Source organism: Salmo salar, chromosome ssa20 (assembly GCF_905237065.1).
Source record: "Salmo salar chromosome ssa20, Ssal_v3.1, whole genome shotgun sequence".
NCBI classification, from domain to species: domain Eukaryota; kingdom Metazoa; phylum Chordata; class Actinopteri; order Salmoniformes; family Salmonidae; genus Salmo; species Salmo salar.
In genome coordinates, this window is record NC_059461.1 from 29402740 (window position 1) to 29430725 (window position 27986).

At 44.0% G+C, this 27986-nt stretch overlaps 3 protein-coding genes and 1 pseudogene across 4 annotated transcripts; 2 read left to right on the plus strand and 2 right to left on the minus strand.

The window, feature by feature from the left end:
- Positions 1–6640: 6640 nt before the first annotated feature.
- LOC106580299 (polyubiquitin) lies at positions 6641–7910 on the plus strand. Its single transcript, XM_014161156.2, has 2 exons — positions 6641–6792; positions 7223–7910. The coding sequence occupies exon 2, from the start codon at positions 7232–7234 to the stop codon at positions 7700–7702; it is 471 nt and encodes a 156-aa protein (XP_014016631.2). The 5' UTR covers positions 6641–6792; positions 7223–7231; the 3' UTR covers positions 7703–7910.
- Positions 7911–7962: 52 nt separating this feature from the next.
- On the minus strand, positions 7963–9736 carry LOC106580300 (peroxisomal membrane protein 2-like; annotated as a pseudogene).
- A 9053-nt stretch (positions 9737–18789) lies between these two features.
- Positions 18790–21055, plus strand: drc10 (dynein regulatory complex subunit 10). Its single transcript, XM_014161152.2, has 5 exons — positions 18790–19024; positions 19215–19899; positions 20078–20311; positions 20446–20517; positions 20651–21055. The coding sequence occupies exons 2-5, from the start codon at positions 19216–19218 to the stop codon at positions 20933–20935; spliced, it is 1275 nt and encodes a 424-aa protein (XP_014016627.1). The 5' UTR covers positions 18790–19024; position 19215; the 3' UTR covers positions 20936–21055.
- Positions 19416–27935, minus strand: cfap73 (cilia and flagella associated protein 73). Of its 2 annotated transcripts, XM_014161155.2 has the most exons (8): positions 27780–27929; positions 27531–27636; positions 27237–27341; positions 26957–27154; positions 25912–26133; positions 25407–25565; positions 22134–22242; positions 19416–19548 (listed from the first exon to the last, which is right to left on the minus strand). In XM_014161155.2, the coding sequence occupies exons 1-7, from the start codon at positions 27833–27835 to the stop codon at positions 22153–22155; spliced, it is 936 nt and encodes a 311-aa protein (XP_014016630.2). In that variant the 5' UTR covers positions 27836–27929; the 3' UTR covers positions 19416–19548; positions 22134–22152. The 2 variants fall into 2 exon arrangements, with proteins under 2 accessions (XP_014016630.2, XP_014016628.2); XM_014161153.2 differs by lacking the exon at positions 19416–19548 and having other exon boundaries at positions 21194–22242; positions 27780–27935.
- Positions 27936–27986: the final 51 nt, after the last annotated feature.

Here is a 27986-nt window from a genome sequence, read left to right on the forward strand (position 1 = left end):
AAAAAATGCAATTCAATCTATTTCAAACTCACCTTGTAAAGCAACAAAATGTGAAAAAAGAGGAAAGGGGAGTAGACTTTCTATAGGCACTATAGAAACCCCTGTAGGCCCAAATAGTCTCATTGATGATATATGACTTATAAAGTATAGTTATATTTAATTTGCTCTGTTAAACCTACACTTTGGAATGACTTCGATAGTAACAGTGAATCTATTTAGTTATAAAGGCTACCCTGAATAAATATAAGTTAATCAATTAAGATATCTTTCAATAATCATCCTCACAATAGCACACTGGTAGTAGTCGGTAACAAATATCAAAGCCAAGCAGGGCTTGTTAAAACCCTGCATGGGAGACCAAATGGAGAGCTGTAGATAGATTAACTCACCAGTAGGAGGTGCTGCTCAGCCTATAGTTTTTTTCCCTGATAGTCAGTATAACGTTGAAGATCTGACATTGTTTCAAAAGGTACAAATTCAATATATTTTATCTAGTGGAAAATTGGTTACCATGATGACATAATCCTGTGGTGGAAATTTTACCCTCAAACCAACAGTTTGATGACTTTTTTCAAATTCCATGTATTTTCCATGAAAATTCCACGTCACAATACATTTACACATTTCGATGAAACAATGGTGATTTAACCAGTTTGTGCCCTGTGAGTCTCCTCTCATTACTCAAGACAGAAATTACAATGACCAAGAATTCTGCCTCAAGGCACATCAGTAATGAATACTGAACAAAAATATAAACACAACATGCAACAATTTCAGAGATTTTACTGAGTTACTGTTCATATACGGAAATCAGTCAATTGAAATAAATAAATTAGGCCCTAATCTATGGATTTCACAAGACTGGGAATACAGATATGCATCTGTTGGTCACAGATACATTTAAAAAAGGGTAGAGGTGTGGATCAGAAAACCAGTCAGTATCTGGTGTGACCACCATTTGCCTCATGCAGCGTGACACATCTCCTTTGCATACAGTTTATCAGGCTGTTGATTGTGGGTTGTGGAATGTTGTCTCACTCCTCTTCAATGGCTGTGAAAAGTTTCTGGATATTGGCAGGAACTGGAACACGCTGTCGTACACGTCGATCCAGAGCATCCCAAATCAATGGGTGACACGTCTGGTGAGTATGCAGGCCATGGAAGAACTGGGACATTTTCAGCTGTGTTTCAGAACATTCAATTCTCTGGCATTAGCTCTGATGGACATTCTTGCAGTCAGCATGCCAATTGCAGGCTCCTTCAAATCTTGAGACATCTGTGAAATTGTGTTGTGTGACAAAACAGCACACTTTAGAGTGGCCTTTTATTGTCCCCGGCACAAGGTGCACCTGTGTAATGATACTGCTGTTTAATCAGCTTCTTGATGTGCCACAACTGTCATGTGGATGGATTATCTCAGCAAATGAGAAATGCTCACTAACAGGGATGTAAATACATTTGTGTACCAAATTTGAGAGAAATTAGTTTTTTGTGCATATGGAACATTTCTGGGATCTTCTATTTCAGCTCATGAAACATGGGACCAACACTTTATATTTTTGTTCAGTGTAAAATGTCTTTGTATTTTACTAACAGGACATCAGAGGTGAAAGGTGAACAGTGCCGCTCCGTCTCTGTGTGTAGCTGTAACGCCCTGGCCATAGAGAGGGTTTTTTTGTTCTTTATTTTGGTTAGGCCAGGGTGTTACATTGGGTGGGCGTTCTATGTTATTTTTCTACGTTTTTGTATTTCTTTGTTTTGGGCCGTGTGTGGCTCCCAATCAGGCACAGCTGAAGTTCGTTGTGGTTGATTGGGAGTCACACATAAGTGCATGTTTTTCCGTTGGGGTTTTGTGGGTAATTGATTCTGTCATTGTGTTTCACCTGACAGGACTGTTTGGCTGTCAGTTTCTTGTTTTGTTTTTGTATAGTGATCTTGCTTAATTAAATATGATGAACACTAACTCCGCTGCACCTTGGTCTTCTCTCCAGTACGACAACCGTTACAGAATTACCCACCAAACAAGGATCAAGCAGCGGAAGAAGGAGCAGCGGCAGGAGGAGCAAGGATCCTGGACCAAGGAGAGAAAGGACTGGACATGGGAGGACATCCTGGACGGCAAGGGATCCTACACTTGGGAAGAGATCCTGGTCGGAAGGGATCGCCTACCATGGGAACAGGTAGAGGCACTCAGAAGAGTGGAGGCAGCAGGAAGGAAGGACCAACGGCAACGGTATGAGGGAACACGGCTGGGAAGGAAGCCCGAGAGGCAGCCCCAAAAACATTTTTTTGGGGGGGCACACGGGGAGTGCGGCAGAGTCAGGTTGGAGACCTGAGCCAGCTCCCCGTGCTTACAGGAGGCAGCGCAGTACTGGTCAGACACCGTGTTATGCGGTAAAGCGCACGGTGTCCCCAGTACGCGTGGCGAGCCCGGTGCGTTAACATCCTAACATCCTAACATCTGCCGGGGGAGATTGGGCATCGAGCCAGGACGGGTTGTGCAGGCCATGCACTCTAGACCTCCAGTGCGTCTTCAGGACCCGGTCTATCCTGTGCCTGCGCCCAGAACCAGGCCTCCTGCATGTCTCCCCATCCTGGTCAATCCTGTGCCTGCGCCCAGAACCAGGCATCCTGCATGTCTCCCCATCCTGGTCAGTCCTGTGCCTGCTCCACGGACCAGGCCTCCAGTGGGTCTCCCCATCCTGGTCAGTCCTGTGCCTCCTCCTAGGACCAGGCCACCAGTGGGTCTCGCCAGTCTGGTGCCGCCAGAGCCGCCCCCAGTCAGGAGCTGCCAGAGCCGCCCGCCAGTCAGGAGCTGCCAGAGCCGCCCGCCAGTCAGGAGCTGCCAGAGCCGCCCGCCAGTCAGGAGCTGCCAGAGCCGCCCGCCAGTCAGGAGCTGCCAGAGCCGCCCGCCAGTCAGGAGCTGCCAGAGCCGCCCGCCAGTCAGGAGCTGCCAGAGCCGCCCGCCAGTCAGGAGCTGCCAGAGCCGCCCGCTAGTCAGGAGCTGCCAGAGTGGCCCGTCTGTCCGGAGCTGCCAGAGTGGCCCGTCTGTCCGGAGCTGCCAGAGTGGCCCGTCTGTCCGGATCTGCCAGAGTGGCCCGTCTGTCCGGATCTGCCAGAGTGGCCCGTCTGTCCGGATCTGCCAGAGTGGCCCGTCTGTCCGGATCTGCCAGAGTGGCCCGTCTGTCCGGATCGGCCAGAGTGGCCCGCCGTGCCGGATCGGCCAGAGTGGCCCGCGCCGGATCGGCCAGAGTGGGGCCAGAGGGCCCGGTGGACTTTTTTGATTTTCCCATGATGTCAAGCAAAGAGGAACTGAGTTTGAAGACAGGCCTTGAAATACAGTGGGGGAAGAAAGTATTTGATCTCCTGCTGATTTTGAACGTTTGCCCACTGACAAAGAAATGATCAGTCTATAATTTTAATGGTAGGTTTATTTGAACAGTGAGAGACAGAATAACAACAAAAATATCCAGAAAAACGCATGTGAAAAGTGTTATAAATTGATTTGCATTTTAATGAAGGAAATAAGTATTTGACCCCCTCTCAATCAGAAAGATTTCTGGCTCCCAGGTGTCTTTTATACAGGTAATGAGCTGAGATTAGGAGCACACTCTTAAAGGGAGTGCTCCTAATCTCAGTTTGTTACCTGTATAAAAGACACCTGTCCACAGAAGCAATCAATCAATCAGATTCCAAACTCTCCACTATGGCCAAGACCAAAGAGCTCTCCAAGGATGTCAGGGACAAGATTGTAGACCTACACAAGGCTGGAATGGGCTACAAGACCATCGCCAAGCAGCTTGGTGAGAAGGTGACAACACTTCGTGCGATTATTCGCAAATGGAAGAAACACAAAAGAACTGTCAATCTCCCTCGGCCTGGGGCTCCATGCAAGATCTCACCTCGTGAAGTTGCAATGATCATGAGAACGGTGAGGAATCAGGCCAGAACTACACGGGAGGATCTTGTCAATGATCTCAAGGAAGCTGGGACCATAGTCACCAAGAAAACAATTGGTAACACACTACGCCGTGAACGACTGAAATCCTGCAGCGCCCGCAAGGTCCCCCTGCTCAAGAATTCATATACATGCCCGTCTGAAGTTTGCCAATGAACATCTGAATGATTCAGAGGACAACTGGTGAAAGTGTTGTGGTCAGATGAGACCAAAATGGAGCTCTTTGGCATCAACTCAACTCGCCGTGTTTGGAGGAGGAGGAATGCTGCCTATGACCCCAAGAACACCATCTCCACCGTCAAACATGGAGGTGGAAACATTATGCTTTGGGGGTGTTTTTCTGCTAAGGGGACAGGACAACTTCACCGCATCATTTGACGGGGCCATGTACCGTCAAATCTTGGGTGAGAACCTCCTTCCCTCAGCCAGTGCATTGAAAATGGGTCGTGGATGGGCATTCCAGCATGCCAAGGCAACAAAGGAGTGGCTCAAGAAGAAGCACATTAAGGTCCTGGAGTGGCCTAGCCAGTCTCCAGACCTTAATTCCATAGAAAATCTGTGGAGGGAGCTGAAGGTTCAAGTTGCCAAACGTCAGCCTCGAAATCTTAATGACTTGGAGAAGATCTGCAAAGAGGAGTGGGACAAAATCCCTCCTGAGATGTGTGCAAACCTGGTGGTAAACTACAAGAAACGTCTGACCTCTGTGATTGCCAACAAGGGTTTTGCCACCAAATACTAAGTCATGTTTTGCAGAGGGGTCAAATACTTATTTCCCTCATTAAAATGCAAATCATTTTATAACATTTTTGACATGCGTTTTTCTGGATTTTTTTGTTGTTATTCTGTCTCTCACTGTTCATATAAACCTTCCATTACAATTATAGACTGATCATTTCTTTGTAATTGGGCAAACGTACAAAATCAGCAGGGGATCAAATACTTTTCCCCCCCACTGTACATCCACAGGTACACCTCCAATTGACTCAAATTATGTCAATTAGCCTATCAGAAGCTTCTAAAGCCATGACATCATTTTCTGGAATTTTCCAAGCTGTTTAAAGACACAGTCAACTTAGGGTATGTAAACTTCTGACCCACTGGAATTGTGATACAGTGAATTATTAGTGAAGTAATCTGTCTGTAAACAATTGTTGGAAAAAGTACTTGTGTCATGCACAAAGTAGATGTCCTAACCGACTTGCCAAAACTATAGTTTGTTAACAAGAAGTTTGTGGAGTGGTTGAAAAACTAGTTTTAATGACTCCAACTTAAAAGTGTATGTAAACTTCAGACTTCAACTCTATATATCACGGTATCAAAGCATATGAACTAACAGGTTACAGAGCAAACAATGCAATTATCACATCACTATATATGTTGTAATATGGCTTCCCCCCTGGCTTTGCTTCCCCGGTGATTTTACCCACGCAGTAAATGATTATTGTAAGACTGTTAGTCTTAATTACAAATCATGATTAAAATTGTTGCTGCATTGGCCACATTCGGATGCGATCTGAAAGCCTAGGCACTGGCAACTCCGGGTGTGTCACATGCGATGACGCTGGAGAAACGAAGCAGGTACGGGAAGTAAAACATTTAATGAAGACGGACATGGAACGAGACAGGAACAGCTTCAGCAAACAAATACTAAAAACAATACAATGCAGTAGCGTGGTACAGAGCTGGGGAAGTGACAAATATAGGGGAGGAAATAAACAGGTGATACGTGAGTCCAGGTGTGTACAAAAACGCTGATGCGCGTGACGAGGGATGGCAGGAGTGCGTGATGGATGGCAGGAGTGCGTGATGCAGGGCAACCTGGCGCCAGGGGAAGGGAAGAGCGGGAGCAAACGTGACAGGGTGGATACATCTATAATTTCACGGTGGTGCAGTTTTGGTGGACCCTCTTATATTTTCCTTCAGTTGATAAGACCATCTTGTCCTCAAAAGTCTGGTGAATGTATGTACTGTTTGTTGTATTTGCTGAGTTCAAGTACGTAAATTCATGTAGAGTGGAGATTCAAACCTCAACAACTGTGTTGTATTCCGTTAGCCCATACACTGCTTTACTCTGTTAACTACCTACTTTTCCAACTTATTTAGTCTTGTAAATAAAACCGTAAAAATAAATTATCTGTGGCCTTGAGTTCATTTGCAAGTGATTGGGTCCTTGAATTTTTGAGCTCGACGACATTCAGAATGAGAACATAGTAACTGGCTGTTAATCAAGACTATTGTTGATATAGGATTGGTACAATGGTTAATGATAACTACGATAGTGTGAATTAAAGAAATCTCTATATAAAACCTTAATGGTTCCCCACGTTTGATTAATTTGGATAGGATAAGCAAATTAATTACAATAATTTAGATCAATTAATTATTCCAGTAATATCTGGAATATCCGTAGTCAAAGTTACAACACGGACATATATGTGTGTGTGTGTGTGATTGATTGGGAATGATCTAGACTGATATGGAATGATCTTTGAATTTTTGTGTAATATGTAGAAGCATTTGCACCAAGTTGTCATTGGGCTACTGTATTTCATGGGGTTAGTAGTAGGCTAGTATTCTATTAAGTCTTAACTGAACAATAACATACAAATAATTTATTGCTCTCAGCTTTCTGCCAACAACAGTTGCCTACATCATTATTATTAACTGAGAATAGAAACCGAAAGGGGCAAGGAGGCAGAGGGGAAAACGAACCTTAATTTGAGGGGCGGGGTTTATCAGCTGTTATATACACTGCTCAGCTGCAGACGGTCACAGAGCTGTCATCATCTTTCAACTTGCAAGACTTCACAATAATACGCATATCTACTGAAAAGGTAAATCTTTTTTTTTTACATCACAAGGCTAAAATAGGCCTGCCATACAGAAATGTGCTGGATAAAAAAAAGCTTAATAGCGTATCAAGTAAATTATGTTATATTATGTCAGGTATTACAATCGTCCGAATACATGGTAAAGCTTAATGAAAGCCTGTAGGTAAATATACAAGTTATAATGACTCCCTTATGTCTTTCAATCATTTCTTAATGAATCTAACTAAATACCAGCAATGAGTCAGCTGAAATGTTGATAGAGATGAGACATGACATATTGTAACCCTTATTATAAGACATTATAAAAGGACCATACATGATTTTATAATGCATTATAACCGCAGGCTTTAAGTGAAGTGTTACTAGACTAATTCATTCAAATGAGCTATGCTATTGTAAGGCCAAATAAATAATACATTAAATCCTCTTTCAGATATCTGTCATGGAACTCACTATAACACTTTTGAATGGGGAGTCACGTCCCCTGATGGTTCAGCCACACACCACTCTGGGGTCCCTCAAGAGTCTGATCAAGCAACACTTTGGAGTGGCCATGGAAAGGCAGAGGCTGTCAGGTGTCAATGGGAACAACATCAGTCTCAGCGATGATTCAAAAACTTTGAGTGACTATGGCCTGCATTCAGGATCCAAACTGATGTTGCTGATTACAGAACCCACTCATATCCAGGTGTTCCTGAAAAACGACAAGGGCCAGACTCACACATATGAGCTGGTGTCAGGTGAGACTGTAACCCAGTTCAAAGCCAAGGTCGAAAACAAGGAGGGAGTCCCAGCCAACCAACAGAGGCTGATTCACCAGGGCAAGCAGCTCGATGACGACAAGAAACTGGAAGACTATGGTGTCAGAAATCTAAGCACTATTCACCTGACGCTCCGTCTAAGGGGAGGCTGAAGACACCCAGTATCGACCTGAAACCACCAGTTTTTTTAATAATCATTCCATGTCTATAGAGAAAAAGCTAGTCCAGAAATGATCATTGTTGTATAACATTTTTATTCAATTGTAAATTTTAAATTAAGCATTGCTGATATAGGCTTACTGTATGTTAAAATAATGTAAATTAGATTGTAATCAAGTAATAAACAAGTATAAAACTCAAGCAGTCTGCTATCATTGTTATTGCTCCAACTCATAAAAAAAGATAAAGCAACATGACAGACACTGGATACTGGACTGGTTCTTGTTTTCATTTAGAAAATAGGGTTAAAACAAATACTGTACATCAGCATGTAAAATTATTTGCCAGTTTCAGTCCGATGTGCTGTTGCTCCCTTATTTGACCTGATAGAGACAAAGACAGCAGTAACATTTACAGTTTAGTTGAGACTCAAACTAAAACAATGCAGTCCACATAAGAAAACTACAGGTCGACCTTGTCAGCAATATACACAATACGTTGTGTTTTGATGACAATCTTAACATTGCATTTTCATATGGTGTTAAATGAGTTGCCTTCAAGATTGAAACAGTTACTGTTATTTATTTCCTACAGCACATTTGCTTTGCTTCATCTTAAAAAAAAATAATAATAATTGTATAATTTATCAAACAAGAATATATGACATATATTTACTATTGTTCAAACCAACATACACCTTGGCCCAAAGGAGAATACTCAAGTATTTCAATTTATTCAAGAAGTAACAATTAAGATTTAACATTTCAGTTATAAGTTATTTTGCATGTGAGCAACACATTGGATGTATTAGGATTTCATTTATTAGTATTTTTTCCATTTTGCCTTTATTTAACTAGGCAAGTCAGTTAAGAACAAATTCTTATTTACAATGACGGCCTACCAGAAGGCAAAAGGAGGCCTGCGGGGACAGGGGATTCAAAATAAAAAAGAAATAAAAAAATATAGGACAAAACACACATCACGACAAAAGAGACACCACAACACTACATAAAGAGAGACCTAAGACATTAGTGTAGTAGTGCAGTACCTTGTGTATTGTGTGACTGAAGTCCTACACATCACCCCAGTTAATTTGCCTGGTTGTACCAGCTTGCTGCACTGGCATTCACAGACCTGTCCTTGTAACATTCTGCAGCTTCAGAGGCACACCCTGTGCCCTCTACATTCAGTAATCAGGGAGAACATCTTGGGAGTCTCACTTCCTCACAGACGCAAGGTAAGCATACCAAAATAAGGCCACCATGTTGGCGAACAGCACTCGAAACTGAAAACACAACACAGATTGGTAACAGAGCACAACTACATTCCAGATGAATGCATAAAAGAAAAGCCAGTGAGAACTGCTCACCTCTACAGCCACATAGTTGATGTTGATGAACTGGAAGGGGGTCCACACTTTCCAGTTCATCTTCAAGGCAGGCCAATAACTACTATTCACTTTGCTCTGGAAGTCTGCCCACCTCTTACCCTAAAATAGCATTAGAATGGATGAAAATGAATGTACAGGCATGGCAATAGTCTGGATTAGAATGTAATTAATGAACCACTAATGGAAATTAACTGTCTGAGTAGTACTGCATAATTTCACTAGGACCAACATAAACTGAAAACTAATAAGCAGTCCCTGCATAAAGTTTGAACTACACAGAGTAATACCAAGTTTGATATGGGACTGTTACATTGCACTATGACCCCATGTTATATCTAAGCCATGAGAGTTAGTCAGGTGTATAGTGCAGGAGAGTTGATAGTGGAGCAGGTGACTAACCTCTTGGATGTTCATAACAAAAAAAGAAAACCAGCAAGAATGCAGGGGCGAAGATAAGGCGATCCAAGAGCAAACGTTTCACAATGCAGTATGGAACAGTGGTAGGCACCATGGGCTGGTAAAAGTAATGGCTGACAGGTCCAGTAATGAGCAACCTCAGAGAGGAATAGGCAAAGGGAAAGGTTTTATCCCGCCTAAAATATGGCCACGAAAATAAGCCCAACAAGTGAGGACATTTTTATGGAGATCAATGATAGTGTCGAATTTGGTCAACAAAAATATTGAATTGCTAATTTGCTGCGTGCGGCTTATTTGATCGAATAGAAGTGTCATAATGTTTAAGGTTGTTACTAATGCTCTGTTATTAGCGGACACACATGGTATTTCCGCAACTTTGAAAAAAACTACTTTATATCTTAAATAAAGGTTAAATATATTTTTTTAAATAAATATCTGAGTTGTGCCTGTTGTCACAGAGATAGAGGACTCAACATGGTTATAACTCGTTTTAACATGGAGTTTGCCATTGAGGGCTTCCACCATTTTAAAGTCGTCAACTGCGTGGGGATTCCTATGAGTTGGGAGCAGTCAGCCAATGAAAAAGAAGAAATTCACATTAAAATGGAGATTGCCTCAATGGTGCTACCCATGCTGTCACAGATGCTATAATGGCACAGATACAAAGATTAGTCTTCTATCTATCTTTATGCCCTGTACACACGTATGTGCCCTCTCATTGGCTAGAATGGTCCCACCTGATCTCGCCTCTCCCCGCCTGTCTTCTATGGTCCCACCTGATCTCGCCTCTCCCCGCCTCTCTTCTATGGTCATGTCTAGAAGGGATACAGCTTTTGCCAAATTTACATCAAAAGTTATTTTATTTTAAAGTTGTTGTTTTTTTGTGCATTTTATCTAATCCTTACCCTTTTCCTAACCTTAACCTAATTATCCTAACCTGCTATGTTAATTATCATAACCTGCTGCATAAGTTCTCCTAAACCTGCTACGAAAAGTCAATTTTCACAAAAGCTACACTGCATATGAAAAAGTATGGGGACACGCATTCATATAAGTGGATTTGGCTATTTCAGCCACACCCGTTGCTGACAGATGTATAAAATTGAGCAAACCACCATGCAATCTCCATAGACAAACATTGCCAGTAGAATGGCCTGACTGAAGAGCTCAGTGACTTTCAATGTGGCACCGTCATAGGATGCCACCTTTCCAACAAGTCAGTTCATCAAATTTCTGCCCTGCTAGAGCTGTCCCGGTCAACTGTAAGTGCTGTTATTATGAAATGGAAACGTCTACAGTCATGGCCAAAAGTTTTGAGAATGACACAAATATGAGTTTTCAAAGAGTCTGCTGCCTCAGTTTGTATGATGTCAATTTGCATATACTCCAGAATGTTATGAAGAGTGATCAGAGGAATTGCAATTAATTGCAAAGTCCCTCTTTGCCATGCAAATGATCTGAATCCCCCAAAAACATTTCCACTGCATTTCAGCCCTGCCACAAAAGGACCAGCTGACATCATGTCAGTGATTCTCTCGTTAACACAGGTGTGAATGTTGACAAGGACAAGGCTGGAGATCACTCTGTCATGCTGATTGAGTTCAAATAACAGACTGGAAGCTTCAAAAGGAGGGTGGTGCTTGGAATCATTGTTCTTCCTCTGCCAACCATGGTTACCTGCAAGGAAACACGTGCCGCCATCATTGCTTTGCACAAAAAGGGCTTCACAGGCAAGGATATTGCTGCCAGTAAGATTGCACCTAAATCAACCATTTATCGGATCATCAAGAACTTCAAGGAGAGCGGTTCAATTGTTGTGAAGAAGGCTTCAGGGCGCCCAAGAAAGTCCAGCAAGCGCCAGGACCGTCTCCTAAAGTTGATTCAACTGCGGGATCAGGGCACCACCAGTACAGAGCTTGCTCAGGAATGGCAGCAGGCAGGTGTGAGTGCATCTGCAAGCACAGTGAGGCAAAGACTTTTGGAGGATGGCCTGGTGTCAAGAAGGGCAGCAAAGAAGCCACTTCTCTCCAGGAAAAACATCAGGGACAGACTGATATTCTGCAAAAGGTACAGGGATTGGACTGCTGAGGACTGGGGTAAAGTCATTTTCTCTGATGAATCCCCTTTCCAATTGTTTGGGGCATCCGGAAAAAAGCTTGTCCAGAGAAGACAAGGTGAACGCTAGCATCAGTCCTGTGTCATGCTAACAGCAAAGCATCCTGAGACCATTCATGTGTGGGGTTGCTTCTCAGCCAAGGGAGTGGGCTCACTCAATTTTGCCTAAGAACACAGACATGAATCAAAAATGGTACCAACACATCCTCCGAGAGCAACTTCTCCCAACCATCCAGGAACAGTTTGGTGACGAACAATGCCTTTTCCAGCATGATGGAGCATCTTGCCATAAGGCAAAAGTGATAACTAAGTGGCTCGGTGAACAAAACATCGATATTTTGGGTCCATGGCCAGGAAACTCCCCAGACTTTAATCCCAATGAGAACTTGTGGTCAATCCTCAAGAGGCGGGTGGACAAACAAAAACCCACAAATTCTGACAAACTCCAAGCATTGATTATGCAAGAATGGGCTGCCATCAGTCAGGATGTGGCCCAGAAGTTAATTGACAGCATGCCAGGGCGGATTGCAGAGGTCTTGAAAAAGAAGGGTCAACACTGCAAATATTGACTCTTTGCATCAACTTCATGTAATTGTCAATAAAAGCATTTGACACTTATGAAATGCTTGTAATTATACTTCAGTATTCCATAGTAACATCTGACAAGAATATCTAAAGACACTGAAGCAGCAAACTTAGTGAAAATTAATATTTGTGTCATTCTCAAAACTTTTGGCCACGACTGTAGGAGCAACACCGACTCAGCCACAAAGTGGTAGGCACACAAGCTCACAGAACGGGACCGCCGAGTGCTAAAGCATGTAGCGAATATAAATCGTCTGTCCTCGGTTGCAACACTCACTACCGAGTTCCAAACTGCCTCTGGAAGCAACGTCAGCACAATAGCTGTTTGTAGGGAGCTTCATGAAATGGGTTTCCATGGCCAACCAGCCGCACACGAGCCTAAGATCACCATTTACGGACTAATCTGGGTTTAGCGGATGCCAGGAGAACACTACCTGCCCAAATGCATAGTGCCAACTGTAAAGTATGGTGGAGGAGGAATAATGATCTGGGGCTGTTTTTCATGGTTCGGGCTAGGCCCCTTAGTTCCAGTGAAGGGAAATATTCACGCTACAGCATACAATGACATTCTAGACGATTCTGTGCTTCCAACTTTGTGGCAACAATTTGGGGAAGGTCCTTTCCTGTTTCAGCATAACAATGTCCAAAGCGAGGTCCATACAGAAATTGTTTTTTCAAGATCGGTGTGGAAGAACTTGACCGGCCTGCATAGAGCCCTGACCTCAACTCCATCAAACACTTTTGAGAGTAATTGGAACGCCGACTCCGAGCCAGGCCTAATCACCCAACATCAGAGACCGACCTCACTAAAGCTCTTGTGGCTGAATGGAAGTCCCCATAGCAATGTTCCAACATCTAGTGTAAAGCTTTCCCAGGAGAGTGTAGGCTGTTACAGTGGGGGAAAAAAATATTTGATCCCCTGCTGATTTTGTACGTTTGCCCAATTACAAAGAAATGATCAGTCTATAATTTTAATTGTAGGTTTATTTGAACAGTGAGAGACAGAATAACAACAAAAAATTCCAGAAAAACGTATGTCAAAAATGTTATAAAACGATTTGCATTTTAATGAGGGAAATAAGTATTTGACCCCTCTGCAAAACATGACTTAGTACTTGGTGGCAAAACCCCTGTTGGCAATCACAGAGGTCAGACGTTTCTTGTAGTTGGCCACCAGGTTTGCACACATCTCAGGAGGGATTTTGTCCCACTCCTAGGCCACTCCAGGACCTTAATGTGCTTCTTCTTGAGCCACTCCTTTGTTGCCTTGTCCGTGTGTTTTGTGTCATTGTCATGCTGGAATACCCATCCACGACCGATTTTCAATGCCCTGGCTGAGGGAAGGAGGTTCTCACCCAAGATTTGCCGGTACATGGCCCCGTCCATCGTTCCTTTGATGCGGTGAAGTTGTCCTGTCCCCTTAGCAGAAAAACACCCCCAAAGCATAATGTTTCCACCTCCATGTTTGACGGTGGAGATGGTGTTCTTGGGGTCATAGGCAGCATTCCTCCTCCTCCAAACACGGCGAGTTGAGTTGATGCCAAAGAGCTCCATTTTGGTCTCATCTGACCACAACACTTTCACCAGTTGTCCTCTGAGTCATTCAGATGTTCATTGGCAAACTTCAGACGGGCATGTATATGTATTCTTGAGCAGGGGGACCTTGCGGGCGCTGCAGGATTTCAGTCCTTCACGACGTAGTGTGTTACCAATTGTTTTCTTGGTGACTATGGTCCCAGCTGCCTTGAGATCATTGACAAGATCCTCCCGTGTAGTTCTGGCCTGATTCCTCACCGTTCTCATGATCATTGCAACTCCACGAGGTGAGATCTTGCATGGAGCCCCAGGCCGAGGGATATTGACAGCTCTTTTGTGTTTCTTCCATTTGCGAATAATCACACCAAATGTTGTCACCTTCTCACCAAGCTGCTTGGCGATGGTCTTGTAGCCCATTCCAGCCTTGTGTAGGTTTACAATCTTGTCCCTGACATCCTTGGAGAGCTCTTTGGTCTTGGCCATGGTGGAGAGTTTGTAATCTGATTGATTGATTGCTTCTGTGGACAGGTGTCTTTTTTACAGGTAACAAGCTGCAGTTAGGAGCACTCCCTTTAAGACTGTGCTCCTAATCTCAGCTCGTTACCTGTATAAAAGACACCTGGGAGCCAGAAATCTTTCTGATTGAGAGGGGGTGAAATACTTATTTCCCTCATTAAAAACATAAGCCTATGCAACATTAACCTATTAAAAACAGTTCTGTAACAATGAGGATTGTGCAGTAGGCAATAGGCCCAATACATTATCACTGCCTATTGGCTATGTTTGAATTGCCCTGCCAATGTTGTTCTTCTCAGACCATTTTAAAATTATTTTAAGTATATGATCACACTTCTAATAGATAATCTCTTCCCTCTGCTCAATCCTTCTCCAACCAATCTCCTGATTCTGCCTCCTCAACCCTCCTCTCCTCCCTTTCTGCATCCTTTGACTCTCTATGTCCCCTATCCTCCAGGCCGGCTCGGTCCTCCCCTCCTGCTCCGTGGCTCGACGACTCATTGCGAGCTCACAGAACAGGGCTCCGGGCAGCCGAGCAGAAATGGAGGAAAACTAGCCTCCCTGCGGACCTGGCATCTTTTCACTCCCCCCCTCTCCACATTTTCTTCCTCTGTTTCTGCTGCTAAAGCCGCTTTCTACCACTCTAAACTCCAAGCATCTGCCTCTAACCCTAGGAAGCTCTTTGCCACCTTCTCCTCCTTCCTGAATCCTCCTCCCCCCTCCCTCTCTGCGGATGACTTTGTCAACCATTTTGAAAAGAAGGTTGACGACATCCGATCCTCGTTTGTTAAGTCAAACTACACCGCTGGTCCTGCTCACATTGCCCTACCCTGTGCTTTGACCTCTTTCTCACCTCTCTCTCCAGATGAAATCTTGCGACTTGTGACGGCCGGCCGCCCAACAACCTGCCCGCTTGACCCTATCCCCTCCTCTCTTCTCCAGACCATTTCCGGAGACCTTCTCCCTTACCTCACCTCGCTCATCAACTCATCCTTGACCGCTGGCTACGTCCCTTCCATCTTCAAGAGAGCGAGAGTTGCACCCCTTCTCAAAAAACCTACACTCGATCCCTCCGATGTCAACAACTACAGACCAGTATCCCTTCTTTCTTTTCTCTCCAAAACTCTTGAGTGTGCCGTCCTTGGCCAGCTCTCTTGCTATCCCTCTCAGAATTACCTTCTTGATCCAAATTAGTCAGGTTTCAAGACTGGTCATTCAACTGAGACTGCTCTTCTCTGTGTCACGGAGGCTCTCCGCACTGCTAAAGCTAACTCTCTCTCCTCTGCTCTCATCCTTCTAGACCCATCTGCTGCCTTTGATACTTGATCCTCCTCTCCACCCTCTCCGAGTTGGGCATCTCTGGCACGGCTCACTCTTGGATTGCGTCCTACCTGACAGGTCGCTCCTACCAGGTGGCGTGGCGAGAATCCGTCTCCGCACCACGTGCTCTCACCACTGGTGTCCCCCAGGGCTCAGTTCTAGGCCCTCTCCTATTCTCGCTATACACCAAGTCATTTGGCTCTGTCATATCCTCACATGGTCTCTCCTATCATTGCTACGCAGACGACACACAATTAATCTTCTCCTTTCCCCCTTCTGATAACCAGGCGGCGAGTCGCATCTCCGCATGTCTTGCAGACATATCAGTGTGGATGACGGATCACCACCTCAAGCTGAACCTCGGCAAGACGGAGCTGCTCTTCCTCCCGGGGAAGGACTGCCCGTTCCATGATCTCGCCATCACGGTTGACAACTCCATTGTGTCCTCCTCCCAGAGTGCTAAGAGCCTTGGCGTGACCCTGGACAACACCCTGTGGTTCTCCGCTAACATCAAGGTGGTGACCCGATCCTGTAGGTTCATGGTCTACAACATTCGCAGAGTACGACCCTGCCTCACACAGGAAGTGGCGCAGGTTCTTATCCAGGCACTTGACATCTCCCGTCTGGATTACTGCAACTCGCTGTTGGCGGGGCTCCGTGCCTGTGCCATTAAACTGGATATCATCCACTGGATATCATAAGGTGAATGCCCCAATTTGTAAGTTGCTCTGGATAAGAGCGTCTGCTAAATGACGTAAATGTAATTTAAATATAATAATTTTTTGTATTACTTGTGAGGCACAGCTGAGTGAGCATAATACATTGTTTAGTTGTTTTACTGGACTGATGGTCAGTCTGAGGGGAACGGAGGATCCCTCCATCCCCGGTGAGGTCCCTCCTCTCTCCATCCCTCCACTGAGAAAATGGGACACAGTCTTCCAGCTGATGGCGAAACTTAACCTCTATGGGATCGGTGTCCCTAAACCCGGACGGTTGTTGCTAACGAGCGCTAATCAAATCAAATTAGTTATATGCACCGAATACAACAGGTGTAGACCTTAAAGTGAAATGCTTACTTACGAGCCTCTAACCAACAATGCAGTTAAAAAAAATATGGATAAGAATAAGAAATAAAAGTAACAAGTAATTAACCTGTTGGGGCTAGGGGACAGTATTTGCACGGCCGGATAAAAAAACGTACCCGATTTAAACTGGTTACTACTCTTGCCCAGAAACGAGAATATGCATATAATTAGTAGATTTGGATAGAAAGCACTCTAAATTCACCGGAAGTTTGCGGGGGGTATGCTAGTTCTGAACATCACATGCTAATGTAAAAAGCAGTTTTTTGATATAAATATGAACTTGATTGAACAAAACATGCATGTATTGTATAACATAATGTCCTAGGAGTGTCATCTGATGAAGATCATCAAAGGTTAGTGCTGCATTTAGCTGTGGTTTTGTGACATATATGCTTGCTTTGAAAATGGCTGTGTGATTATTTTTGGCAGGGTACTCTCCTGACATAATCTAATGTTTTGCTTTCACTGTAAAGCCTTTTGGAAACGAGGACAATGTGGTTAGATTAACGAGAGTTTTGTCTTTAAAATGGTGTAAAATAGTCAAATGTTTGAGAAATTGAAGTTATAGCATTTATGAGGATTTTTTACGCGATTCCACTGGCTGTTGACTAGGTGAGAGCAGCAGTAAAATAACAATTGTGAGACTATATACAGGGGAGTACCGGTATAGTTGAGGTAGTAGGTTGAGTTATTAAAGTGACTATGCATAGTGACTAGAATAACGTTTTAAGTAACAGCCAACTTTCCAGGAGGAGTGAGGCAGAGGTCTTATATCGGCAGAAAGTTTAAATTCTTGTTAATCTAACTGCACTGTCCAATATACTGTAGCTATTACGGTGAAAAAATACCATGCTATTGTTTGAGGAGAGTGCACAACAACAAAACGCTTTTATCAAGGCAACTGGTTTGATACATTCACCTCGTACTTACATTCTGTAATCTTGCTCTGATTTGTCATCCTGAGGGTCACAGAGATAAATGGTAGCATAGTTTTGTTTGATAAAATCCATTTTTATATTCAAATGTAGGAACTGGGTTCTACAGTTTGAACCTCTGCTGTCTCTGGAACACGTATTTTTTAGTTTGTATTATCTTTTACCCGATCTAATATGTTATACTCTCCTACATTAAGATCACATTTCCACAAACCTCAAAGTGTTTCCTTTCAAATAGTAACCAGAATTATGCATATCCTTGCTTCAGGTCCTGAACTACAGGCAGTTAGATTTGGGTATGTCATTTTAGACGAAAATTGAAAAAAAGGGTATGATCTTTAAGTCGCACTGAATTACTTCTGCCTCGTGCACAAATTAATGTTGTTACTCCTATGACCAGAGAAAGTGAAATATTCCTCTATACTATAAGACACAGGCCGAAAATAATAACAATGAAAGCTTAACGAAACATGTGCATTTGATGGCTTATAAAACTATTAAACAAAGTGTTGACAGTGCTGAATAACAACTTATACATGAACTTACTCATAAAAACAGCAGATCTTGTTGTGTTCGTTGAGTCTCTCTCTAGTCATGGTTTTAAACGTTTTGAAATATTACATTATCACATTTGTTGTGCGTTCGCGGCTTTTTTTGACAGTCCTTTGTGCGAGGAAACTGTGCGGAGCTATCTGATTGGCCAGAACTAGGCCTATAGCTGCATTTGATTTTCTCCCAGGATCTGCCGGGTAGGCGGAGTTCTACGTTCAGACATTTTGAATGGTTCAAAATTGGAACACTGCTTTCCCGGTGCTAGATTTTCTGAATCAAGTGCACCTACCGATAATAGCGTGAAACGAATACAAAAATTAGGAACTCAAGGTTTTACGGATGGGTTTTTGACAGAAATGTTTTGTGCGATTGAATATCTCTCTGGCTGTAGCGTTCACTTTAAATTATAATACAGCGCTATGAGACTAAAGGCAGTCCTTGTTTTTCAAAACAAAAGTTGAACTTGAAATTCAAAAGTTTATCAATCAGACCGGCCTCCATAAATCGGACTTTAGTAATCATGTTGTAATATAACAAGCTAATGAGCCTAAAAATACAATGCATGATCATGACCATGATTTATTTATGCTAATTTATTTCAGCTCTTCATCAACGCGAATGGGCCCCTCCCTCCCACCCCACATCTTTGGTCTCTTAGCAACTGTATTGTAAACTATCAACATCGATGTGATGTTGTTTTCTATGCTGCTGCCAGTAATGTGGCTAGTGCGATTCGATTTGCTTTATTTAGGTGCTGTTTAAGTTCAGAAGAGCTATGTTGTTTTCCTTTAGGCCTAACGTTATGTTTTCTTGATAAAATGTGTTACCCGCATGGAATCTGTATCTTTTTGTAGCTAACGTTAAGTAAGTACATTATATCTAAAAGTAAACTACACTAGACATTAGGCAACTGTTAATAACGTAGTTAGCAAATAGTAATATTGTCCTAACGTTAGTGGTAAATATGTTTGTGATGCTGAATTGACCGATGTTATAGTGTTAATTTGGGCATGATGTTTTATTGTTTAATAAGATTCCCCCCTGTCTATGGCAGTATGTCTGCAGAGGTGGCCATACAGCCCCTGGAGGATGTTAGCACCCAAATGATGTGCTCCAGTCTCCAACCCAGTCCACAGCCCCGGGCCAAAGTGCTCAGGGAGGACCTCCTAAAGATCCTGGACCCTTCACGGAAGAAGCTGTCATCTTTGGAGACGCAGCGCATCGCAGGGGTGCTGGAAGACTGCATCGCCAGGGTGGAGACGGTAGCCGTGCTGCCGGCTGTGCTGGCCCGCCTAGGAGGGCTGTCTGTGGGATTGGGGTTGGAGTTGGAGGGGGCCTTACAGGAGCACCAGCACCTTGGAGAGAGGCTGGAGGGCCTGGGGCAGAAGCTGGTTGAGGGGGAGGCAGGGGAGAGAGCGAGAGCAGAGTTAGAAAGGGCCATCCCCAGCTCACTGAGGAACGTGCTCAGACTGCTGAGAGCTCATCCAGCCGCCACCCGTGCCCTGAGGAGTGAGGCAGAGTTAGGGGGGCAGGGGGTGAGTGAAGGGGTGCGAGGGCTGGTAGGGGGGCTGCAGGAGTTGCGGGGGGTGCTGTTAGAGAAACTGCTCACCAGCCCTGCCGAGGAACGTCAAAGAACACGCTACATGCAGGAGGTTTCGCTGCGCCATGGCAACAACATGGAGCTGGTTGCTACACTGGAGGCGGAAGTCGCTGCCGCCATCAAAGACAGAGATGCTGAGGTGCCGATACAGTTATCATTGTCGTTATACTACTGTTGTTATTACACCAGAGTTTAGACCATGAAAGTTTTAACCCGTGATAATTCTAGCTCAGTTCTCCAAAACGTAAACTCTCTACTTTCTCTGCTGCTCTCTTTATCTTTCTCTCTCCCCATCCCACTACCCTATGCTCTTTAAGACCTCTAAAAAAAATGAGGTGATCAGGAAGTTGAAGAGCTCTCTGCACCGGATGGAGAAGATCTCTGAGGACTTTGTGTTGCGGACACAGCAGGATGCCGACAAGCAGAACCAATCAGACGCTAAGACCTCAGAGGGGAGGCGGGCCCGCATGCAGCAGGAAGCCAATCAACTGAGAGTTCAGCTTAACAACCTGATTTCTGAGAACCGCGAGGTAGAAACTTCGCTCCGCAAGGTGGGAGATCCCAGAAATAGAGCCCTAGCCCCTGCCCCTTATCTAAAACATTTTGATAAGTATTCTCGATGCATGTATTAGATCCTGCAGTGGGAAATATAACTTTTTTCAATGTTGTTCTCCCCTCCTGGCAGAAAAAATATAAAGTGGAGACAGAAATAGAGAACTGGATCCTGAAGTATGATGCTGATATGGGAGAGAAACAGGTAGACTAACCCTAAAAAATCATAACAAATCTTCCACTGAGTAACAGCAATTAATAATACGATTTTAGTGATGCTTAGTAAATCCCCCACCCCCCTCTCTATCTCTCTCTCTGTGTTGTCTGGTCCCTCCCAGTTTGAGCTGGAGGACATGACAAGGCTCTATGAGGAGGAGAAGGAGGAGCTGAGAGAGCTAGAAGAGGCGTATGCTGTCCTGGAGCAGGAGTTCAGTCAGATCCAGGAGGAGCGGCGTTTGGCCGAGGAGAGGAGGGAGGAGGAGCAGAAAGAGCTGGAAAAGAAGAGCCGTGCCACCACCATTATCCAGGCTTACTGGAGGGGCCACCGTGTCCGCAAGGCCATGAGGGGGAAGGGCAAGAAGGGTAGCAAGGGCAAGAAGGGCAAAGGCAAGAAGGGCAAATAACAGCAGCGGCCCTGTGGAAAACTCGGCCAGACCAGGACAGTCCATTATTCCAGCATGGTTTTTATATTTGTGGGAAAGATGTGGCAGCTCTCCAAAAACACGTCAATTTTCCTTTTCTCCTTTTGTACGTTTTCCTTTTAGGTGTCAAGAGTTTATTCCAATAAATACTCTGCAACGCAGCTCGTGAATACTATTGTATGATTACTACTCTGTGTTTGATGTTATCTATTCTTAAGTGTTTCTTAAAAGAAAAGGGGATTTTTTTTAAACCGTTGTTTAAAAATCATTTTTATTGAAACATGTACAGTGTGGTATTAATGAATCAGTTTAAATGGAATTCAACCATTTATAGTTGTTATGCAAAATTGGCCCGAATAATAGAAAACTGGCACCATGCAATTGTTGGATACATTTGATCAAGGCTTGAGAAACACTAAACCGGTTGGCCCTCTATTGATATGTATAGTTAGTATTCCCTCCAGTTGCCACTAGGTGTCAGTACTAGACTGATTGCAGAATTATTATTGTCATCATGGTACGTTTGCTCCACAGCAGTGGTGTAAAGTAGTTTTTTGGGGTGTCTTTACTTTACTATTTATATTTTTGACAACTTTTACTCCATTACATCCCTAAAGAAAATATGTACTTTTTACTCCTATACATTTTCCCTGGCACCCAAAAGTACTAGTTACATTTTGAATGCTCAGGCAGGACATCAATATGGTCCAATACACAAACCTAACAATATAAAGCTTTGCCATCCTTACTGACTCTGATCTGGTGGACTAACTAAAACCAAATACTGTGTTTGTTTGTAAATTATGTCTGAGTGTTGGAATGTGCCCCTGGCTCTCCTTAAATAAAATAAACCAGAAAATTGTGCCATCTGGTTTGCTTAATATAAGGAATTTGATATATAGCATTTACTTGGACTTTTACTCAAGTATGACAAGTACTTTTTTCACCACTATTTAAGTACATGTACAACCATATACTTTTAGACTTTTACTGAAGTTATATTTTACTGGGTGACTTTCACTTTTACTTGAGTTATTTTATATTAAGGTACCTTTTATGTACTTTTTCCACCACTGCTGCACAGAGTGCTGACCATAACATTACTATCTGTGTGAAAACAATACAAGATATAGATTGAAATCTCCAATAATAAGACCTGCAGGATCCTCTGTCTACCCACTTGATCATCCTCCACCTGTTCACTTCAAGTTGGCTTTAGTAGTGGCATGAGAAGGGCTCTGTTTGAGGTTGTTCACTATGGCAGACTGGTCTTGGATGAAGAGTTGGATCTGGAGAGGAAAACACATTTAGATTTTACTGTTAGCAAATGAATATGTCCCCTACTCTACATCACTGTGACATCGGTATCCTTCTCTAACTGTGACATCACTAACCTTCTCTAGCTGTGACATAAATGTGACATAACTGACCTTCAGCTGTGTCATCCATAGAAATAGAATGAATAGAATGGGAATCCCTTTCAAGTCAATGATGGCATAATGGGGGGACTGACTGCCATTGTGAGTGTACCCATAGGAGCAAAGCAGGAAGTAAAAGCAAGAAGCGTACCCTTCAATCTGTGCGGTGATTTGTTGAATTGACTTAACTGACATTACAAAATACTTAGTTTATTAGGTACACCACTTCGTTCTCGAAAACGGTTCGCTCCTACAGACAGTGAATCACGTGGCCATGACTTGCTATATAAAGCAGGCAGACAGGCATCCAGTCACAGTTCGATTGAATGTTAGAATGGGCAAAATGAGTGACCTAAGCGACTTTGAGCCTGGTATGATCGTCGGTGCCAGTCTCGTGAAACGGCTGGCCTCCTGGGCTTTTCACTTGCCACAGTGTGTAGGGTTTACTGATAATGGTATGACAAACAAAAAACATCTAGTCAGCGGCAGTCCTATGGGTGAAAACAGCTTGTTGATGAGAGGTCGAATGAGAATGGCAAGAATCGTGCAAGCTAAATGGGTGGGCCACAAACACACAAATAACTGCGCAGTACAACAGTGGTGTGCAGAACAGCATCTTGGAACACACAACTCGTCGGTCCTTGTCACGGTTGGGCTATTGCAACAAACAACCACACCGGGTTCCACTTCTATCAGCTAAAAGAAGCTGCTCCAGGGGGCACGTTATCACTATCACTGGACAATTGAGGAGTGGAAAAACATTGCCTGGTCCGATGAATCCCAGTTCCTGTTGGATCATGCTGATGGCAGAGTCAGGATTTGGCGTAAGCAGCATGAGTCCATGGCCCCAGCCTGCCTAGTGTCAACGGTACAGGCTGGTGGCGGTGGTGTAATGATGTGGAGAATGTTTTCCTGGCACACATTAGGTCCATTGATACCAATGGAGCAACGTTTCCATGTTTCAGAGAATTCAGACTGTTCTGGAGGCGAAGCGGGGTCAGACCCGGTACTTGATGGGTCTAACTAATAAATTGGCCACTGAGTGTAAATTTGATTGCATGAGCCACATCAGTAAATATAATTTTAATGAACATTATACATTACTATGGAAATTATTGCATCACAATACCAGGCAGCCATTGTGAGGGTACCCATGAGTTTACCAGTCAAATTGACAAGTTTTAAGTCATGTGCACTAGTACAGTGAAATGGCTTTCTTGCTTGCTCTTTCCCAACAATGCAGTAATCAATATCAGTAATACTAGAATTTTTTTTAAATAAAAAGTAAAGTAGAACAAAAACACATGAAGAATAGAAATAAGAAGAACACGAGCGTTAGTTCCCTGCATATTGGCACTTGATATTGGCAGTTCCAGGGTCAGTGCCAAAACCACATGGTTTCAATGTGTTTGAGGCTATTCCATTCACTCCATTAGAAGCTGTTCAGGAGCCTGTTGGCGTCGGACTTGATGCTCTGGTACCACTTGCCGTGCGGAAGCAGAGATAACTATGGCTTGGGTCTATGGCTTGGGTGACTGGAGTCTTTCAACAACTATCTGGGCCTTCCTTTCACTCCGCCTTATATAAAGGTCCTGGATGGCAGGAAACTCGGCCCCAGTGATGTACTGGGCTGTCTACACCACCCTCTGTAGTGCCATGCAATCAAAGGCGGTGCAGTTACCATACCAAGCAGTGATGCAGCCGGTCAAGATGCTCTCAATGATGCAGCTGTAGAACTTTTTGAGGATTTGAGGGCCCATGACAAATCTTTTCAACCTCCTGAGGGGGAAGAATTGCTGTTGTGCTTTCTTCTCGACTGTTTGCATGTGTGTCGACCAAGTCCTTAGTAATTTGGTAATCAAGGAACTTGAAGCTCTCGACCCGCTCCACTGCAGTCCCGTTTCCTCTAGTCCAAAATCAGCTCCTTGGTCTTACTGCCTAGAAGCCCAGCATCCCGGAGTCGCCTCTTCACTGTTGAAGTTGAGACTGGTGTTTGCCAGTACTATTTAATGAAGCTGCCAGTTGAGGACTTGTGAGGCGTCTGTTTCTCAAACTAGACACTCTAATGTACTTGTCCTCTAGCTCAGTTGTGCACCGGGGCCTCCCACTCCTCTTTCTATTCTGGTTAGAGACAGTTTGCGCTGTTCTGTGAAGGGAGTAGTACACAGCGTTGTACGAGATCTTCAGTTTCTTGGAAATGTCTCGCATGAAATAGCCTTCATTTCTCAGAACAAGAATAGACTGACGAGTATCAGAAGAAGGTTCTTTGTTTCTGGCCATTTTGAGCCTGTAATTGAACCCACAAATGCTGATGCTCCAGATACTCAACTAGTCTAAAGAAGGCCAGTTGTATTGCTTCTTTAAAAGGGTTTTCCAATGATCAATTAGCCTTTTAAAATGATAAACTTGGATTAGCTAACACAACGTGTCATTGGAACACAGGAGTGATGGTTGCTAATAATGGGCCTCTGTACGCCTATGTAGATATTCCATTAAAGATCTGCCGTTTCCAGCTACAATAGTCATTTACAACATTAACAATGTCTACACTGTATTTCTGATCAATTTGATGCTATTTTAATGGACCAAAAATGTGCTTTTCTTTCAAAACAAGGACATTTCTAAGTGACCCCAAACTTTTGAACGGTACTGTAGGTATTCCTCTTATCTAGGGGGTTGAGGTTAGTGTGGAGTGCAATTGAGATTGCATCATCTATAGATCTGTTGGAGTGGTATGCAAATTGGAGTGGGTCTAGGGTGTCTGGGATGATAGAGTTGATGTGGGTTGATGTGTATCAGGGTTAGAGGTTCAACGTTTGTTCTATTCATTCTATTTCTATCACTAACCTTCACTATCTGTGACATCACAAGCCTCCATCTGTAACATCACAGTGACATCACTGACCTTCTCCAGCTGTGACATCACAAACCTTCTCCAGCTGTGATATTACTGACCTTTTCCAGCGGTGACATCACAAACACAGTCCATCTGTAACATCACAAACCTCAATCTATGACATAATAACATCACTAACCTTCTCTAGCTGTGTCTCTGTGTCATCGATGGCCACGCCCTTTTCCTGCCCTGTGGTCCCGCCCATCATGTGGTAGAGGTTAAGGGTCACCACTTTAATTTGGCCCAATAAAAGCGTCTCCTTCGCCGCTGTGGTTTGGATGTGATACCACGTGTTCTCCTGAACAAAAAACATTGTTTATATTCTGGATAGAAAGACACGGACTATAATCAATTGTAAATCTGTGACCCATCTAAAGGGATTGTCACTAGTTACTACAGCCACAAAGGCATATTGGCTATATCGTAAACATTAATGACATCAAAAAGTTGCTTTTTGGTCTTAATTTAAGGTGAGGGATAGGCATAAGGATAGCAGTGTTGTTAAGGTTGGGTTAGGTTAAATATCAGATATTGAGAAGATAAATTGTAGAAATAGGTTTAGCCATAATTATGACTTTGTGGCTGTGGTAACTAGTGACGACCCTCTAGTGACGACCCTGTGAAAGCGTGATCAGGTCTGGTACCCATCTGAGAGCGTTGGAGCGTATCTGGTCCAGCTCTGTCTGTAGCTGAGACAGCAGGTTATTCTTCTGCAGAATGCTGCAGCTCTGCTGGTCTGTGTATCTCTGTAGCGCCCCCAGTTGGCCATCAGCCTGCTCCTGCACCTCACTCTCCCTCTGACGCAGCTGCTCTTTGGTGGATAGCAGGGTGGCAAACCTCCCCAGTAGCTCCCACACATCCTCATACTACATACACACACGCACATGTACACGTTATACACTTGAAGCTAGGGTTAGGTTTGTGGTTGAGGCTAAGGTTAGGGTTGAATCGGGATGTGGAGAGGTTTAGGGTAAGGGTTAGGATTTGGGTTAGGGTTGAAGCTAGGGTTAGGGTTGAACTGGGATGTGGACATGAAGATAGGGTTAGGATTGCTGTTGAGGCTAGGGTTAAGGTTACGGGTTAGGGTTATGGTTGAGGCTAGGGTTAGGGTCAGGGTTGTGGTTGAGGCTAGGGTTAGGGTCAGGGTTATGGTTGAGGCTAGGGTTAGGGTCAGGGTTGTGGTTGAGGCTAGGGTTAGGGTCAGGGTCAGGGTTATGGTTGAGGCTAGGGTTAGGGTCAGGGTTGTGGTTGAGGCTAGGGTTAGGGTCAGGGTTGTGGTTGAGGCTAGGGTTAGGGTCAGGGTTGTGGTTGAGGCTAGGGTTAGGGTCAGGGTTGTGGTTGAGGCTAGGGTTAGGGTTATGGTTAAACAGGGATGTGGACATGGCATAGGCAACACACGTGAGCTGGTAGATTGGTCAGCCCACACTGAAGAGGAGGAAATTTGATTATAAAAATGTAATTAACAAGAGAAAGCAAGTGCCATGATCCCACAGGAAACACATTATGTTTTTTGGGTTTTTTATTCTCCGCAGTTGAGAACAGATCAGATGAACTGAGGTGTGGGGGGGGGGGGATTCATGATAATACATAGAAAAGAGGAAAGAGAGAGAGAGGGGGGAGTGGGTGGGTGGTTCAGTTTAGCGCAGTAGTGCGAAAAGGGTGTTTTTAGTGAATGCCAGGCTTGGGTACCTTGGCCAGTCTGAGGACCTGTTCCAGGAAGGTCCAGTAGAAAGCAGTCTTCTCCACCCTGCGCTGCAGCCTCAATCTCCAGGCCTCCAGGACAGCACACTCCTCCTTCAGTTTCTCTATCTCTCCCTCCTTCTGACGCACAGCATCCCTCTCTCTCTCTGCCTTCTTCTCACCCCGACCACGTTTTGCGTCATTTTCCTGCAAGATGGCACATTTGATTACGATGTTTTTTCCAGTCTGTGTGTTTCAGTGCGCGTGTGTGTGTGTGTTAGCCACCAACTTTGAGGAATTTGTCAAATTTGAGCAGCGACTCCTTCAGTTTCTCCTCCTTCTTCATCACCTCATCTCTCCGCCTTTGCAAACTCTCCGTCTTTAACTCAAACTCCTGTGAAACACACACACACACACACACACACACACACACACACACACACACACACACACACACACACACACACACACACACACACACACACAATATCCCAGGTACATATAGTATGTTAACTATGATAGTCACATTTTTGTCACAGGTTCCCATGATTATGAGTACTATGAATAAGAACGTAGCTCCTACCTCTCTGTGTGTCTGGAGTTGTTTATCCACCTCTCTGATCTCTCTCTGTTTCTCAATCATCCGTGTGGCTCCGCTCATCAGACCTCTGTCCCGCACAGGCACTTTCCTACACACATAAGCACGAAAGTATGTATGCAGAAACGCACGCACACACGCATACACACAGAACTTTCAGTGGACATCAATCTGTGTTCCTTCACTCAGCCCCACTAGCGGAGAGCATACTAACACAAACACAAACAAACTCACATTAAGAGATGTTCCTCAAAGACAGTACGGAAATAATCCTCCAGATCCAAGGCCATTATCTCTGCTGTCTCCAGGGAGTTTCTGATCTTCAGTTAGAAACTTAAGCAGCTTTCCCTTTGGACTTCTTTATACCCTGCTGTACAATCCTGTCTCTATGGCAACACATAGACAAAGCCTCTGTCGCCCCCAGTGGCAAACTACTGACAT

Bases quoted from the DNA above. Each gene is read 5' to 3' on its own strand.
- LOC106580299 (XM_014161156.2), top strand. From the start codon at position 7,232: ATGGAACTCACTATAACACTTTTGAATGGGGAGTCACGTCCCCTGATG.
- drc10 (XM_014161152.2), top strand. From the start codon at position 19,216: ATGTCTGCAGAGGTGGCCATACAGCCCCTGGAGGATGTTAGCACCCAA. The intron at 19,900-20,077 runs GTGCCGATACAG...ATGCTCTTTAAG, and splicing joins TCAAAGACAGAGATGCTGAG to ACCTCTAAAAAAAATGAGGT. The intron at 20,518-20,650 runs GTAGACTAACCC...GGTCCCTCCCAG, and splicing joins CTGATATGGGAGAGAAACAG to TTTGAGCTGGAGGACATGAC.
- cfap73 (XM_014161155.2), bottom strand. From the start codon at position 27,835: ATGGCCTTGGATCTGGAGGATTATTTCCGTACTGTCTTTGAGGAACAT. The intron at 27,155-27,236 runs GTTGGTGGCTAA...GCCATCTTGCAG, and splicing joins AATTTGACAAATTCCTCAAA to GAAAATGACGCAAAACGTGG. The intron at 26,134-26,956 runs GTACCCAAGCCT...GTGTGTATGTAG, and splicing joins AGGTCCTCAGACTGGCCAAG to TATGAGGATGTGTGGGAGCT.